General features: G+C 40.9%; 1 protein-coding gene across 2 annotated transcripts in view; it reads right to left on the reverse strand.

Moving 5' to 3' along the window:
* The window catches only part of CDKAL1 (CDKAL1 threonylcarbamoyladenosine tRNA methylthiotransferase), a 528,219-nt gene that overhangs the window by 207,782 nt on the left and 305,197 nt on the right, over positions 1-15,240 (reverse strand). For both annotated transcript variants that reach the window (XM_072152454.1, XM_072152456.1), the window contains exon 10: positions 14,729-14,895. In XM_072152454.1, coding sequence (XP_072008555.1) covers positions 14,729-14,895 — 167 coding nt within the window. The remainder of the gene's footprint in view (positions 1-14,728; positions 14,896-15,240) is intronic.

The following is a 15,240-nucleotide window of genomic DNA, read 5'->3' on the forward strand; positions in this document are numbered from 1 at the left end:
ATCATACATCATACAATCTAATTTAAATTTCAAAAGTACACAAAATATTTCTATTGTTAACAAATTGCTACTTTTGTGATCGCCACCAGCTTCAGATAATTTATGACATGGGATATAAAAACTGTACTACACAGAATTTTGGTAGTGTAAAGATGAGTATACTTATACCCTTATAGCTAGGTGGTCAGTTGTATGAGATTATTTCTGAAAAACATCAAGTGATCATATATGTTATCAAATTTTGATCTCTATTGTGAGATCTTAATTCGATCCTGTCTGCCCAGTGTGGAAAGACGTCAGCGGGTCCCAAGTCTGCAGTATGTCTCTCAATGTAGCAGCAGTTTCTCCTGCTCCCATGTTAATCGCGGGAGCAGGACAGGAGCCATCGCCGGAGACCAGAATGGAGAAGGCGGAAGTGGTTTATTACAGCGTAGAAATGAGCCTCAACCCAAACACACAAACCAATCCATTATATACAGTCATAACTGTATCTGCTTAGATAATACAAGTGACCAACAATCAAATAAGCAAAGCCACAGCCACCAACAGAGACAGCTTGCTTACATATAGAGAGACCCAACAGGGATGCCTCATGTCGTTACCTACAACCCACAAAGTGGTCTTGATATCCAGGCCAGCCTTATGATCCCCTATATCTGACCTGGAGGCCACAAACAGATAGCCTCACAAGTTATTAGTCTGTTTATTACCTTCCTGCTGTAAATAAGATGTCTGTGCATATATCATTCTGTGGTTTTAATTCTTTTAATGTTTTTTGATAATCAAAATGCTGTAAATGTTCTTGTCTGACGAGGAAAACTAGTATTCGGGAAAGCTCCCCATCAAATATACTCAGCCTCACTCTTCTCCTCCCTATGGATAACACGGTACAAGTATGCAATGCTAGCAACTGTGCTATGACCATTAAAACATTCCCCTTTTGGCCTTTATCGGGACAACCTGCTGCCAGAGGGTTTCAGTCAGTTCAATCAATATAGACTGGACACTAGTTAAATAGGGTTTTTCATATAATTAATGAAATTATCACCAGGTGCCAGATTAACACCAATGGTTTAACAGGTATCTTAAATTTGGATTAATGTCCATATTCATTTATCTCATTTACTATTTTTATTCTGTGCTTTAGAAGACACACAATTTATGGAAAAAAGCTTAAAATACCACCATTTTACTCATGTTACGATGTTTAGATATGTCAGGATACTTTCTTGTGTATTGGTATGTGTGCTTTACTTCAGTACCAGAAGTCATAGCCATCTGAAGCAATAATTTTCTTTTCTCTGCAACTTTCTAGCCTATTGACATGTGTGCATGCATAACTCATTCCCTTCTGTTCCCTGGAGACTTCCTGACTCATTTCTCTGTCTCTTCGCCCTCTTATTAACACCTGGTATCTATAGCTAATTTATCTTGGATGTATAAATTGCTGACCATAGGTCTTCCCAGTCTGTGTTCTTGCAGTGCATCTTCTTAAGTTCACAAACTGAATTCTACCAGAATTGAACCAGAAGTGAACAAATGGACTCTTTCTGTAAGTACTTGTGCTAAAATTACTAATAACCAATATAACACTTTCAAAATGCTATAGTTTCCTGTGCATAAGCCGCAGCTTTTATTGCCACCAAGCCCTGACCCGTGGCTCCAACTTGGTACTCTCACAACATCAGCAGTAACAGGAGATCCATGTTGCAAAACTGGGTGCAACAGAGCACTGGAACCTGTCAGCCAAGAGCACCGGCTTCATCGGAGCACCTGAAATGTAAGTGATCATAACCATAGCCTTACGGGAAGTCAGGAAGAACGCTGTACCAAGGCTCCAGTGGTAGCTAGCAGCTTAAAAATCGGTACTTGGCAAACGTGGCGCTATGGGAAGTGTCTCTTCCGTCAAACCAACAGCATGACACACCACTTTCACCACAATCACCGTTAGTGCTTCAACGGTATCCCTATTGTACTACATCCTATGCATGTCGGTCTGTCCTTTGCCTATTTAATGTAATCGTTTCACCATATGTAATGTAATGTGGTCATATTAACCTGTATTTTGCTGTATCACAATGTCCTGTAACCATGCTTTTATCAAACTAAGGAACTAGCAACATGCAACGTGGATATCATAGTGCATGTATATAACCATAACGTTAAGCCTCTCTCACTGTACATAACAATTGCAGTGACACTATGTAAAAAAGAATTCCCCCCAAGTACTATTGTATGGTATTCACATAGGACTACACAATGACTTTGACATTTAGGAAACTGTATGTTGTTCTCATGAGGTTAAGCAAACCAGATAATACCAAATAATAACATTTACTACAATAGGGTAACTTTTGACTTCTGGTAGAGTGTGCACACTCCTAGGATCTAGTCCAAACACACCCAGGGCCCCATCAGCCCCAAAGCATCTCCCCAAGACCTTGTCAGCACACACAGCCAGCATATCTCCAAGACCTCGTCAGCACACACACAGCCAGCATATCCCCAAAAACTTGTCAGCACACACACAGCCAGCATATCCCAAAGACCTCGTCAGCACACACACAGCCAGCATATCCCCAAGACCTCGTCAGCACACACACAGCCAGCATATCCCCAAGACCTCGTCAGCACACACACAGCCAGCATATCCCCAAGACCTCGTCAGCACACACACAGCCAGCATATCCCCAAGACCTCGTCAGCACACACAGCCAGCATATCCCCAAAACCTTGTCACCCCACACTCACCCAGAGTACCCCCAAGACCCCGTCGGCACACACACACAGCCAGCGTCTCCCCAGGACCTCGTGAGCACACACGCAAGCAGCGTATTCTCAGGACCCAGTCCACAACAGCCAGCATACCACAACATCCCTGTCCACACACACAGCCAGATTCCCAAATCCTCTTTCTCCTCTTCACACAGTCACTTCTGCAATCCACATGTACCCCTTCTGTCATGGCCAACCCTCCTCCACTTCAATGCCAAACCCTCCTTCACTTCACACAGCTAACCCCAAGTCACCCTTCATCGTGCTGCTCCCCTTCTAACGTCGTATTTAAGGTTGTTGTTTTTTTTCTCTTCTACCCGATCCTTTTCAAGTAAAAATATTTAAAACTGACCATAATTTAGAATTTTACAAAATACTGACAGAGGGAAAAGGCCAGTGAGCTGAAAAGTATAGTAAATTGGCAGCTTACACTTGTTTTGTACAAAGCGTACAGCTGTATCTTTAAGGCTGGTCAGCTTAGTAGTGAGCCCAGGGAGCGTTTTGTGCAGGTGTGCACCCTTAAATGGCCTATCCACAGAGATACCACAAGCGTTACGCTGCATGACACTGTCCACACAAACATGGAACAGATGTTTGGAAAGTAATTCTTCATCAAAAACCAGACAGTAATCGGATAGGCTTGAATATTCTGAGCCCACAGACACTGAAGTATTAATGGAAACTTTTACTTCAATGCTGACCAGTAAACAGGAATCCCCAGTGCAGCGGTCACATCAGGCCTCACCTATCCTGAGCCTAATCAGCAGTACTCATTTAACACTCCTACATAAATACACAGCCATGCGGAGGCCTTCTGCACTACTAAAGCATGTGTAGCACAACACAGAAACAATCTTAAATTGTGCAGATACAAGCATAAAAAACAGACAACTATTTAGGTCTTTGGTTACTGTATTCAAAGTTGCTACCCCTCCGAAACATAAGTATGATGATTTATTATAAAGAAAATTCATATTTATAATGGATAACTATTGCTACGCTGCTTAGCCTTTAACAGTAATAATGAAATTCAGTACCAGACATAGTGGATATAAATAGCAGCAGTTTTGGTTATTTTAAGACGCATACAACTTCATTAAGATGCAAAAGTAGTAGGAATAGACTTAAAGGAAATCTATTTCATTTTATCCATTATGAACCAAACATTCCTTATGCAGGCACATATCTTGTTTAATTCCTGAGCTAAGAGGTTTTGCTGAAAAAAAAAGATTTCACTTTTTTTCAGAACGAAACTCAAAACTTATCACTTACATTGTACTTCATGTTAGTTGTAAAATTTATGTTGAGAAAACAATCTCAAAATCACCCGGATATGTTAAAAAGTTCCGAAGTTATAGATTGTGCAGGTGATAATAGTAAACTTTGCAATATGCTTCATTAAAGACTTCCTTACTGCTGTACTTCTATGTACATTGCACAGCAGTAAGGGCTGTAAGCAGCCGGTAACTGCCACAGCACTGCTTCACATGGGTGCCACCCTCACCGGACGTCATCAGAGGGTGCCGATTAGTTGCCATAACATTAGTTATTAAGTATTGCAGTCTGCCAGAGACAGATTGTATTACAAAAGCAGTATATTCACAATATGCTGCAATTAAGTTGTATTGCAGTATAATGTAGGAGTGATCAGACTCCCATAGGATTGAAGTACCCTAGGGGGCTTGAAATAATATAAAAAAGAAAACTTAAAAAAAAAATTTAAAAATACCTGAAAATTCTAATCACCCCCCCCCCACCCACCCACACCTAGAACACATATAAAACACTTTCCAACACTATCTAATAAAGTGTTGGATATGGGAGTTTTGCAAATAAAGAAAAAAATGAGGTATGTCAATGTGTAAGTGATGGAAGAAATCAGCCATATTGTATCCTGGATGTGGTGTGAAATTAAGAGGTCACACTTCCTTAAGTTTTTTTTATTTAAAATAAAGTATTTCATCTAAGGATAACTCTCTCAGTAGACATTAAGGAGATGAAGCTTAGTTATGCCAACATATAAAAAACTGAAAAAAAGGCCCATAGGAATATTGAGCAACTGTTTTTTTTTTGGCTATTCTACTGCATTTGGATTTTTTTTCCAGCACCTGTACAATGAACAATAAATAAAAAATAGAAAGTATAATTTGTAAATAAAAAGCCCTCCTATGTAAACGGAAAAATAAAAAAATATATATATGGCTTGTGGAAAGATGGAAGTAAAAATACAAAAAAATGGAAAATTGCCCAGTTAAGAAAGGGTTAGGGTAAAATAGTTTCTCTGGGATTTTTTACTTTCGGGAGTAGTGTATCTGAAGTCCCCAACAGCTCATGGTGTTATAGAAAGCAGGCTAAAGTTCAACTGTTCTTATGCCTAGAGTATACTTCCTTTGATGATTCACATCTGTAAGCAGATTAGATGGTCTGTAAAGACTGAATTCATAAGAGACCTTAATCTCTCAGCTGTTAGTGGAGTACAGGACAGAAAGCTGATGTACACAAACTGCTTATACTCGGCAAAGGTTGAAAAGACAGACCGCTTTCTACAAAAAAACTGTGCTACACCTCACCATGGTTTGTGGCAGAACAGCAGCTCAATTGTATAGAGATAAGCAGAGCTCAGAAGACCTCACACTACCCATGGTTAGAAGAAGATCAGTTTCAGAAAGAAAGAAAGTCATGTTTTTAACCTCAAGAAAACATAAATAATGAATAATGGTGTGGGGGGGGCACACAGGAACATATTTCTTTAATAAAATATATTAAAGTTTACTGTTATTAGTTGCACTATACATTTATGCAATTTTGTTAAAAGTTTAGTTATGCTTTAAGTTTCATAAGACAGTAAAGAAATACACTACTAACCAGAATCTATTTTATAATATACTGTAGTTCTAGTTCTCTAAACTAAAAAAGCTGCAAACACTAAATGATGTTACCTGGATTATAAAAGTAGTAAGCTGCATATAAAAGGTGGCAAAAGAAAAGTTCTGCATGTATAGTGACAGGTTACTCACATCCCGTTCCGTCAGGTGCAAAGTGGTTTTTGTTGGTATAATAATGGACAGTGTGAACACACATCTACACACTTAATAAGCAACTAGCAGCGCTAATTGTCAGTGGTCCTACGCACTAAGCCAATAGGTACCATAAGCAGGATACATTTACACCTTTAGTCAAGAAAAATTTTGCTACTTAAGGGAATAACAGACCTATTTCTTATTAACAGGTAGCTCATTATTTCCTAATAAGATTTCTTACACCTATCACATTAAATTGTCATCAGAAAGTCCACCTATAATCATCAGCTACCAGATTAACATTATAAACATGTCACAGAATTATATACTCGCACAGAGTCGATCTGCTCCTGTCATGTCGACGTATAGTGAACACCTTGCCATTGTATGAAAACTTAAGATATCAATAAATATAGCTGGAAAACTGCAGCCTCAATATTGAAAACTAATCTATCCCATTGCCATGCAAGCCTACAATTTAACTTATACACTCCCCCCTAAAAGTCAGGGGTATTTCATTTTCAGGCAAACTTCTGAAAAACATTTGTGCTGCAATGATATTGTAGCAAGTAAATAGAACATTTAGGTAGAGCATGCGGTGGTGATGTACTCATCTCAAACAATTTATTAAAACAAAAGGCAACAACAAATAAACCACCAGAAAAAATGGCAATGGCTCAGTTACTGTTCATGTGGTCTCCACCATCAATTACCGCTGATGACAAGGTCTAATGCCGTTCACAAGAGAGGTCTGGCATCCAACTCTTTTTGAAGGGTGGATCCTCAGGTCGTTGAGGCTTATGGGAACAGGATCCTCTACATCAGGCGTAGGTATTTAACGGCCCACGGGCCACATTAGGGGCTGTAACCATCTATGACCGGCCTACCTGAGCTCATTGAAAAAATTGAGCTCTCCTCCCAACCACTAATTAATTAAGGAAATAGGTCCTTCATATTTTCAATGAATCATTGTTGTGTTTCATTTATAGCATTTTTTATGTAGGGATAGGTTATATACTGAATACAGTATATAGATATTGGGTAGAGTTAAGTATATTAATATGGCCCTCTAAAACCAATTCCAATTTCTCATGTGGCCCAATGGGAAAATTAAATGTCCTCTAAATGCTCTACATGAAGACCTAGCTGATCCCAGGGCTGTGGAGTTGGCAAGCCACATTTTAGACTCCAACTCCACCAAAATTGTCTGCACCAGACATGCCCCTCTGTGTCCTGACACTGGTTGTATGTGCCAGCATCAGGACAAAGAAAAGAAAGAACCTAGGAGAAGGAGAGGTAAGTACTTGTCAGTTGTACTGCAGTACTCCCAAGTCCTATATCTTTACTGGCACAGTTCTGCTCCATGAGGGCACCAGTCTGCAAATGACTTCAAAAGATGCCAAGGCCCAGTGGTTGTGTTTTCGCATTTGTGGAAACTATTTAATGTTCCAATACAGATTCAGGTTTACTGCATAAGTGTGATGTATAAATGTAAGTCATGTCTCTACATCACAGTTTCTCTCTCCATAGTGACCTTTCAGGATGGGATATTTCTAAAGGGAAAACCTACCACTGAGTGCTGTTGTGCACAGGTTAACCCCAAGAAGGTCAAGCACAATTGGAGGAAAATAGTTTCCATAGATTTTCCAGTTGCTAGGTTAATTAGCATGTTGCTCTGTGTGACCTTTTCATTGCTTAACAATTCATAAAGTGTCAGTGATGTTAATAGCTGGGGGATTTGGGAAAATTATCCAGTTCTTAAAACCAATTTTTAGCTATGGGGAGTTCCAGATTAAACAATACTAAATATTAGGGATTCATTTATTAAAAGTATTTTATAAAGTAAAATGCTGCATCAATTATTTCCGGACCCTCAGTAGAAGCCATCAACTGAAAAAATTGAATTAAAAACCAAAAACACCTTTTTGATGTTGGAAGTGGTAGGTTCATAGACAATTTCTATAGGGGTTCTATTTATTGCAGTTTCAAATGCAACATAGCTGACCAGTGCTCATCATATGTTCAACAAAAAGACAAAGTAAGGAACTGCCTGAAGGACAACCGACTTACAGATGGCCCCTAGTTACAGACAGGCTTTCTACCCACTGTTACCTCTGGTCAAGCTCTCTGGATGCTTTACTTTGGTCCCAGGCTGCAATCATCAGCTGTACAGTGTCTGTAATGAGGTTTAATGAAAAGTGAAAGCGACTTTACACATGCACCAATATTTTCAGCACTGCAAGCAGGCAGTCTCAAGGGAATTATTATGAGCCATTATTCCATCTCCGACAACAGGGGGAAAGTAATGGGGATAACAGACTGGGGATAGGGCACAGCACAAAAAACAGCCAGGGACACATAAAAGAGACATACTTCGGAGTCTTCAGTGCTGTTGTCAGAGGAGAGGGAAAGAGCAAAAAGGACTGGTGCAAGCACAGGTCTGTGGAAGTATTACACATAGGTTCACAGCTCTATATATGCACACAACAAATGGATACAGAAGGAGTGCAATGTGGGACAGCACATCCTTTTCCATTCAAACCTTATGCACTAGGTAACTGAACATGAAGGTGTTGTGCAAGTGCAAATGAAACGCTTTCTACGAATATTTCTCAATAGTAGGTGGTCAATATATTCATTGCCGGAACAAAATCTTTATTTGCTTACCAATGAATCACTAAAAAACATAGACCAATAGCTAGCAAAATACAGGCAGTCCCCTACTTAAAAACACCTGACTTACAGGCGACCCCTAGTTACAAAGGGACCTCTGGGTGTAAATAATTTACTGTACTTTAGACTTGGGCTACAATAAACAGCTATAAAAGTTATCAAAAGGTGTCTACAATTACCGTATATATACTTGAGTATAAACTACGTTTTTCAGCACAAAAATTGTGCTGAAAAAAACCTGACTCGGCTTCTACTCGACGAACACTATTCACCTTCCCGAAACTCCCGCAGGTCCTCTTCTTGCTTCTGATGCTCCAGAGCCTCCTTAAGTCCTTAGGGTCCTCTTTGGGTCCCAGTCGCGATGCCTGCTGCTCACAAACAACGACTAGGCAAGGGGCTGACATCATTCTGTATGCCAGCTAAGTGTGAAGACCCGAAGAGAGCCAAACGATCCCAAGAGGTGCCAAAGCACCGGAAGAGGATCTGAAAAGGCACCGGAGCATCAGAAGCAAGAAGAGGACCTGCGGGGGCATCGGAAAGGTGAGTACAGTGTTAGTTTTTTTAAATTAAAGTCTTGGCATACTCATGGCAGGGGCTGGCCTGGCCGCCTATATACTACAGGGGGCTGTCAAGCCTACATACTACGGGGGCTGTCAAGCCTACATACTACGGGGGCTGTCAAGCCTACATACTATGGGGGCTGTCAAGCCTACATACTATGGGGGCTGTCAAGCCTACATACTATGGGGGCTGTCAAGCCTACATACTATGGGGGCTGTCAAGCCTACATACTATGGGGGCTGTCAAGCCTATATACTATAGGGGCTGTCAAGCCTATATACTATAGGGGCTGTCAAGCCTATATACTGCAGGGGCTGTCAAGCCTATATACTGCAGGGGCTGTCAAGCCTATATACTGCAGGGGCTGTCAAGCCTATATACTGCAGGGGCTGTCAAGCCTATATACTACAAGGGCTGCAGGCTATATACAATACAGGGGCTGGCAGGCTATATACAATACAGGGGCTGGCAGGCTAAATACTGCAGTGGCTGGCAGGCTGTATACTGGGGGGCAGGGGCTATCTGTATACCAGCTGGAGGGTTATACAAGTCAATAGGTTTTCCCTTTTTTGTGTTAAAATTAGATATCTCAGCTTATACTCGAGTATATATGGTAAGCTTTATTGTTAATCCTGCTTTTAGACCAAAAAAATTTGGCTGGGCTTAAAAGTATGAAATATACAATTCCAACTTACATACAAATCCAACTTAAGAACAAACCTACAGAACCTATCTTGTATGTAACCCGGGAAGTGTAATTGTACACAGGCTGTTTAGGAGTAGAGTGGACCTAATTCTGCAATTTTTCAGCAGTACTAGTACATTTCTCTATGGCTGACATATGCCATTATATGAAACACTGGAATCCCATTAGCATGTTATACTCTGTATAACAATCCATCATTTTAGAAGTAGCTAGAAGCTGCGTTCACACATGGCGTTTACATTGCATTTGGAAACACAATACAATAGTTGTGGGGAGGAGATTTGACTAATTACATTGCGGTTAACGTTTTAGTTTGCAAAACACAACAGTCAGTGCAATGTTAATACATGTTAACATCACATTAACAAAACATGCATTTACAGGATGGTAACACACATGTGAACATCACCTTAATGTTATATTATATGTTTTGTAAATGCCAATGTTAACAACAACATAACTAGGCAAATCTCCTCTCCTCAGCTGTTGTATTGCGTTTCAAAATGCAATGTAAATGCCACAAAGTATTCAGGATCAGGGTGCTGCCACACATGTTCTAGGACCGTTTTTAAATGGTCTGAAAACGCATGCGTTTTTAAACGGATGAGTTTTTGTAAGTTTACCATGCGTTTAGCTGGTTTCAATCGGTTTCACAGCTGCCTTTACTTCTTGAAATGAAGATATATAGGCTCAAAGAAGCCAAACGCATGATACGCATTCAAAAACGCATGCATTTTCTATCTTACCATGAATTTGGCTGGTTTCAGGGTGCGTTCACACATGGCCGTCAAATGAATGTATTTTCATGTCAGCATGCCTTTAACTGCTTCAAAGCAGCCAAATGCATAGTAACATGAAAACGCATGTGTCAGAACACCTTGTGTGAATGCACATTGATAGAGTTATTCATCATTGCTGGATTTGTAAGCAGCTGTGAAAATGTTAATACAGCTGCTTACACTTCTATCAATGGAAAAACACCAGGGTTGGCTCACATGTGGCGTTTTGGATGCGTCAAAACGTGTGTGTCAGAACGCATGTGTTTTTAAATGTTACAATGCGTTTTGCTTCTCTAGAAGCATTTTTCTTTATTGGGCAGCTGTGAAAATGTAATATTACACATACAGAAATGAAGAAAAACTTTCTAGAATAGCAAAATGCATTGTAACATTTAAAAACAAATGTGTTCTGACGCATCCAAAAAACCATGTGTGAACTCAACCTGAGGTTAACTGCATCATCAGAACTGAGGTGGTTTTTTATTTTAAACAACATGATCTGAAAGTAAATCCCACATATGCTCGAGTATACCCTAATTTTAACATAAAAAAATGGAAAAACCTATTGACTCCAGTACAAGCCGAGGGTGGGATATGCATTTAACACAGCCCCCCGGAGTATAGCTAGCCAGCCCCCTGTAGTATATAGCTTCCAAGCCCCTGTATTATAAATCCTGCAGCCCCCCAGTAAATAGCCTGCAGCCACTGCCCCCAATAAAACGCATGTAGAAAAAAAAAACTGTATTTACCTTCTTGGTTAGAAGAGGACCTGTCGTGGGGGGGGGGGGGGCGTGTCGGAAGGTGTGTACACCATATTTTTTCTTGATTGGAGTATAAGCCGAGTTATGTTTTTTCAGCACATTTTTTGTGCCGAAAAATTCGGCTTATACTCGAGTATGTACGGTATTCATCATGCTTCCCCTTTAAAAAAAAATATCAAATTCACCTGTTCAGGTAATGTCTTTCACCTGTTACTTTAAGGGTGTCCCAATGACATATGCATTTCTATGGAAACGCAAGCATACTTAATAAGACAAATCTCTCTTCAGCTATTTTACTGCATTGTGAAACGCATGTGTTAAACGCAATGCGTGATTGCACCCCCAGGTAGTATTCACAACCCGCATTCAGAACACATGCCTCTAAAACGCACTCATGTGTTTTAGATGCGTGTGTCAGAAAGCCACGTGAGAACGGAACACTAGCTGCACGTGTGAGCGCACCCCCAGAATGCATTCACACATGGGGTTTTGGGCATGCAGTTAGATGCATGCGTCATAACACATGCTGTTCACAGGTTACCACGCATTTGCCTGCTTTAATAATAAATAATTAGTTTATTTACATAGCGCACGTAGATTCCGCAGCGCTGCACAGAGCTTGAAAGCATTTAATTGCTAGAAGTGTATGCAGCAGTGAAAGGGTTAAAACAGCTGCTTACACTTCCAGCAATGAACAAAAATGCTGTCATCTGTCAACACATGGTAATACGAGGGCGGTTCAATAAGTACCGGCGTTAGAAAGGAAGACACTACTTTAACAAATTTTTTATTTTTATCTTTCAACATAGTCCCCTTTTATAAAGACACACTTCTCCCAACGTTCCTGCCATTTTTTTAACCCCTCCAAAAACATAGGATTTGTTGAACTCTCCAAAATACGCCTGACTTAATTGGCGATGACTTAATTTGAGCTAATTTTTTTTTCCGGCGAGCCATTTCTTCATGTTAGGCAACAAGAAAAAGTTGCAGGAGCCAGACCGGGTGAACACGGGAGGTGCGGCAGCAATTCATAACACAATTCATGCAGTTTGGCGGCGACGACGACTCCGGATGAATGTGCTGGTGCGTTATCGTGGTGAAACAGCACAAATGTGGCCGTATCTACAATTTTTTGTTGAAGCGATCAACTCACTGTAGTATTGTCCAGTTATCATTCTTTCTTTTTCTAAAAAATCCATGAGGATGACGTCGTTCGCATCCCAAAAAATCGTCGTCAAGACCTTTTCGGCCAATGGGACCATCTTCACCTTCTTTGGAGCAGATTCACTGGGAGAAATCCATTGTTTGATCATTGCTTAGTTTCTTGTGTGTAATGATGAATCCGGGTTTCATTAACAGTGACAACTTGACGCAAAAACTTCTTTGGATCTTTCTTAAATTGCACAAACATTGCTTCAAAGTTAACAGCCGCATCCGCATGTTGTCCACCATGAGCAGTTGCGGCACCAATCGGGCCGACAATTTTTAATTGCCAGCTTATCATGTAAAATATTAATTGCCATTGCAGGCGACACCTCTACGGCCTCTGCTACTTTGCACACATTCGTTCGTCGATCAGTGAGTATCATGTCGTAGACTTTTTGAATGATTTCCTTGGTAACCACATCTGCCGGGTGTCCTGATCGCTCCTCATACAAAAAACGGATGTTCGCCCATGTTTAATTTCGTTGAACCAATATCTAACTGTGATCACAGATGTTGAAGTGTCCCCACAAACAGCATCCAAATTTGCTTTTATCTCCTCGCATTTTTTCCCATCCAAAAACAAAAAGCGAATTACCGAACAACTAAGCAATCAATCAGTCTGCAATTTGTTTTGCCGTCGTTTGATAGACAGCACCACATGATGATAACACCAACTTCCCCCAGGAATGCCCTCTGTCGTCAAAAACAGGTACTTATTGAACCATCCTCGTATATAAAACGCATGCTAAAACACGACATGTGAATGCACCCTAAAACCAGAAAGATATGGTAAAATGTAAAACACATGCATTTAAAAGCACATATTTCCCATATTCTGATGCTAATAACATATTACCAAGCTATGTAAGGGGTCAAGCAAACACCTTTTCATTTCATTGTTTATTTTTTATATGTGCTCTAGGGAAAGGGGGGAACCCTCTAAGTACTGTATTGCAGTATTATTATTACTGCTTCTGTACTACAATCTGTCTCGGCTCTTTAACTTCCAGATAGGCGCACTCCAATGACATCACAGGGGGCGCCAATAAGCATTTAAACACGGAAACACCCAAAAGATGACCTGTTAGATCCCGCAGTGAGATTATAACAGGTTATCTGATGTGATCGGTTCCAACGCAGACGGTTTCAGTTTTGGCAGGTGTTAAGCTATATAATTCAGTTGACAACCACCACGTATGGCAAGGGCTTGGCCCGCAATTATTCCACTATGGACAGATGATGAAGCAGAGCCGAGGTGGAGAGATGAAGCAGAGCCGAGGTGGAGTGATGAAGCAGAGCCGAGGTGGAGAGATGAAGCAGAGCCGAGGTGGAGAGATGAAGCAGAGCCGAGGTGGAGAGATGAAGCAGAGCCGAGGTGAAGAGATGAAGCAGAGCCGAGGTGGAGAGATGAAGCAGAGCCGAGGTGGAGAGATGAAGCAGAGCCGAGGTGGAGAGATGAAGCAGAGCCGAGGTGGAGAGATGAAGCAGAGCCGAGGTGGAGAGATGAAGCAGAGCCGAGGTGGAGAGATGAAGCAGAGCCGAGGTGGAGAGATGAAGCAGAGCCGAGGTGGAGAGATGAAGCAGAGCCGAGGTGGAGAGATGAAGCTGGAGTCATTTGCACCTGAAATGCTGTGCGGCACATTTACTGAAACTTTTAGACCAGAAAATAGCCCAGGCATCAAAAAATTAAATAAATATTCTGGTATAGCAAACTAGACCCACTAGCTGCAGCAGATTAAGCATCCAGCATCAAACACAACGATTAATCTGGCGCAGCAGAGAACCATCTAGTCCTACTCTGCACTGGTCTAGAAGACCAACACATATATCTGTCCCCTCTTCCTCCTCAATTCCTAGGCAGCTGGGACAAGCTGCAATCATGGTTATTATAAAGTGGCATGTCCAAACTGTCCTCTTTATTGGCCTACATGATACCACAACACCACCCCCATCCACAAGAGGACTTCGACCAAGCGAGATTCTCAACTCGCCTCATGGCAGGCGCACCCCTGCTAGGAGAAGGCTAGCTAAAATTCTGAAAAGAGTTTGGAGAGTATTGCACACCCAGTTGACAATTTATATAAGGCACAACACAATCAAAAGAAAAACAGTTCATGAACTATCATTTTATGAGACTCTCAAGGAATTACTAATACAGGAAATCCCAGGAGAGAAAATAGGCCATCAATCAGTGTTAGAAGTTTTAAAGACTTGCTTAGAATAACGTGTACAACAAATTGTTCTTACTTCCAGATGCTCCAGAATGTAAGGGGGGTTGGTCATACCCAGTCTTAGCATTGCACCTTCAGGGATAACATCAACCAACTTCCAAAGAAGTGTAGGAAGGTCGGTGCCAATGTCTCTGCCATAGGCTCCGGTGTCTTCACTGGTCAACCAGATTTCACACACACCCTCTGTGAAAATAAGGGAGATAATAAGTCATACTGCATTTATCCTACAGCTGTAGCTTTTTAATTCAGAGCTTCACAATCCTATTTTATAGTCATAGTGGAGTTGCCTTTGTAGTGAAGGGTCCCAAGAGTAGCAATGGGTTATTAAGCTCATTTAGACCCACTATCCTACTGTAAGAATACAGTAATTACAGTGCTCCAAGCAAAGATTTACATTCATTGCTTATCCACAGTAAATGCCAATAATAAGAGCCCTGAACAAACACAGAGTATATACTGCTCCAATGATCAAAATGCAACACATTCATTAGATGGCCCAAGGGACAGGGTTTGGTGTAGTTTACAAAT

This window comes from Engystomops pustulosus, chromosome 5 (assembly GCF_040894005.1).
Source record: "Engystomops pustulosus chromosome 5, aEngPut4.maternal, whole genome shotgun sequence".
NCBI classification, from domain to species: Eukaryota; Metazoa; Chordata; class Amphibia; order Anura; family Leptodactylidae; genus Engystomops; species Engystomops pustulosus.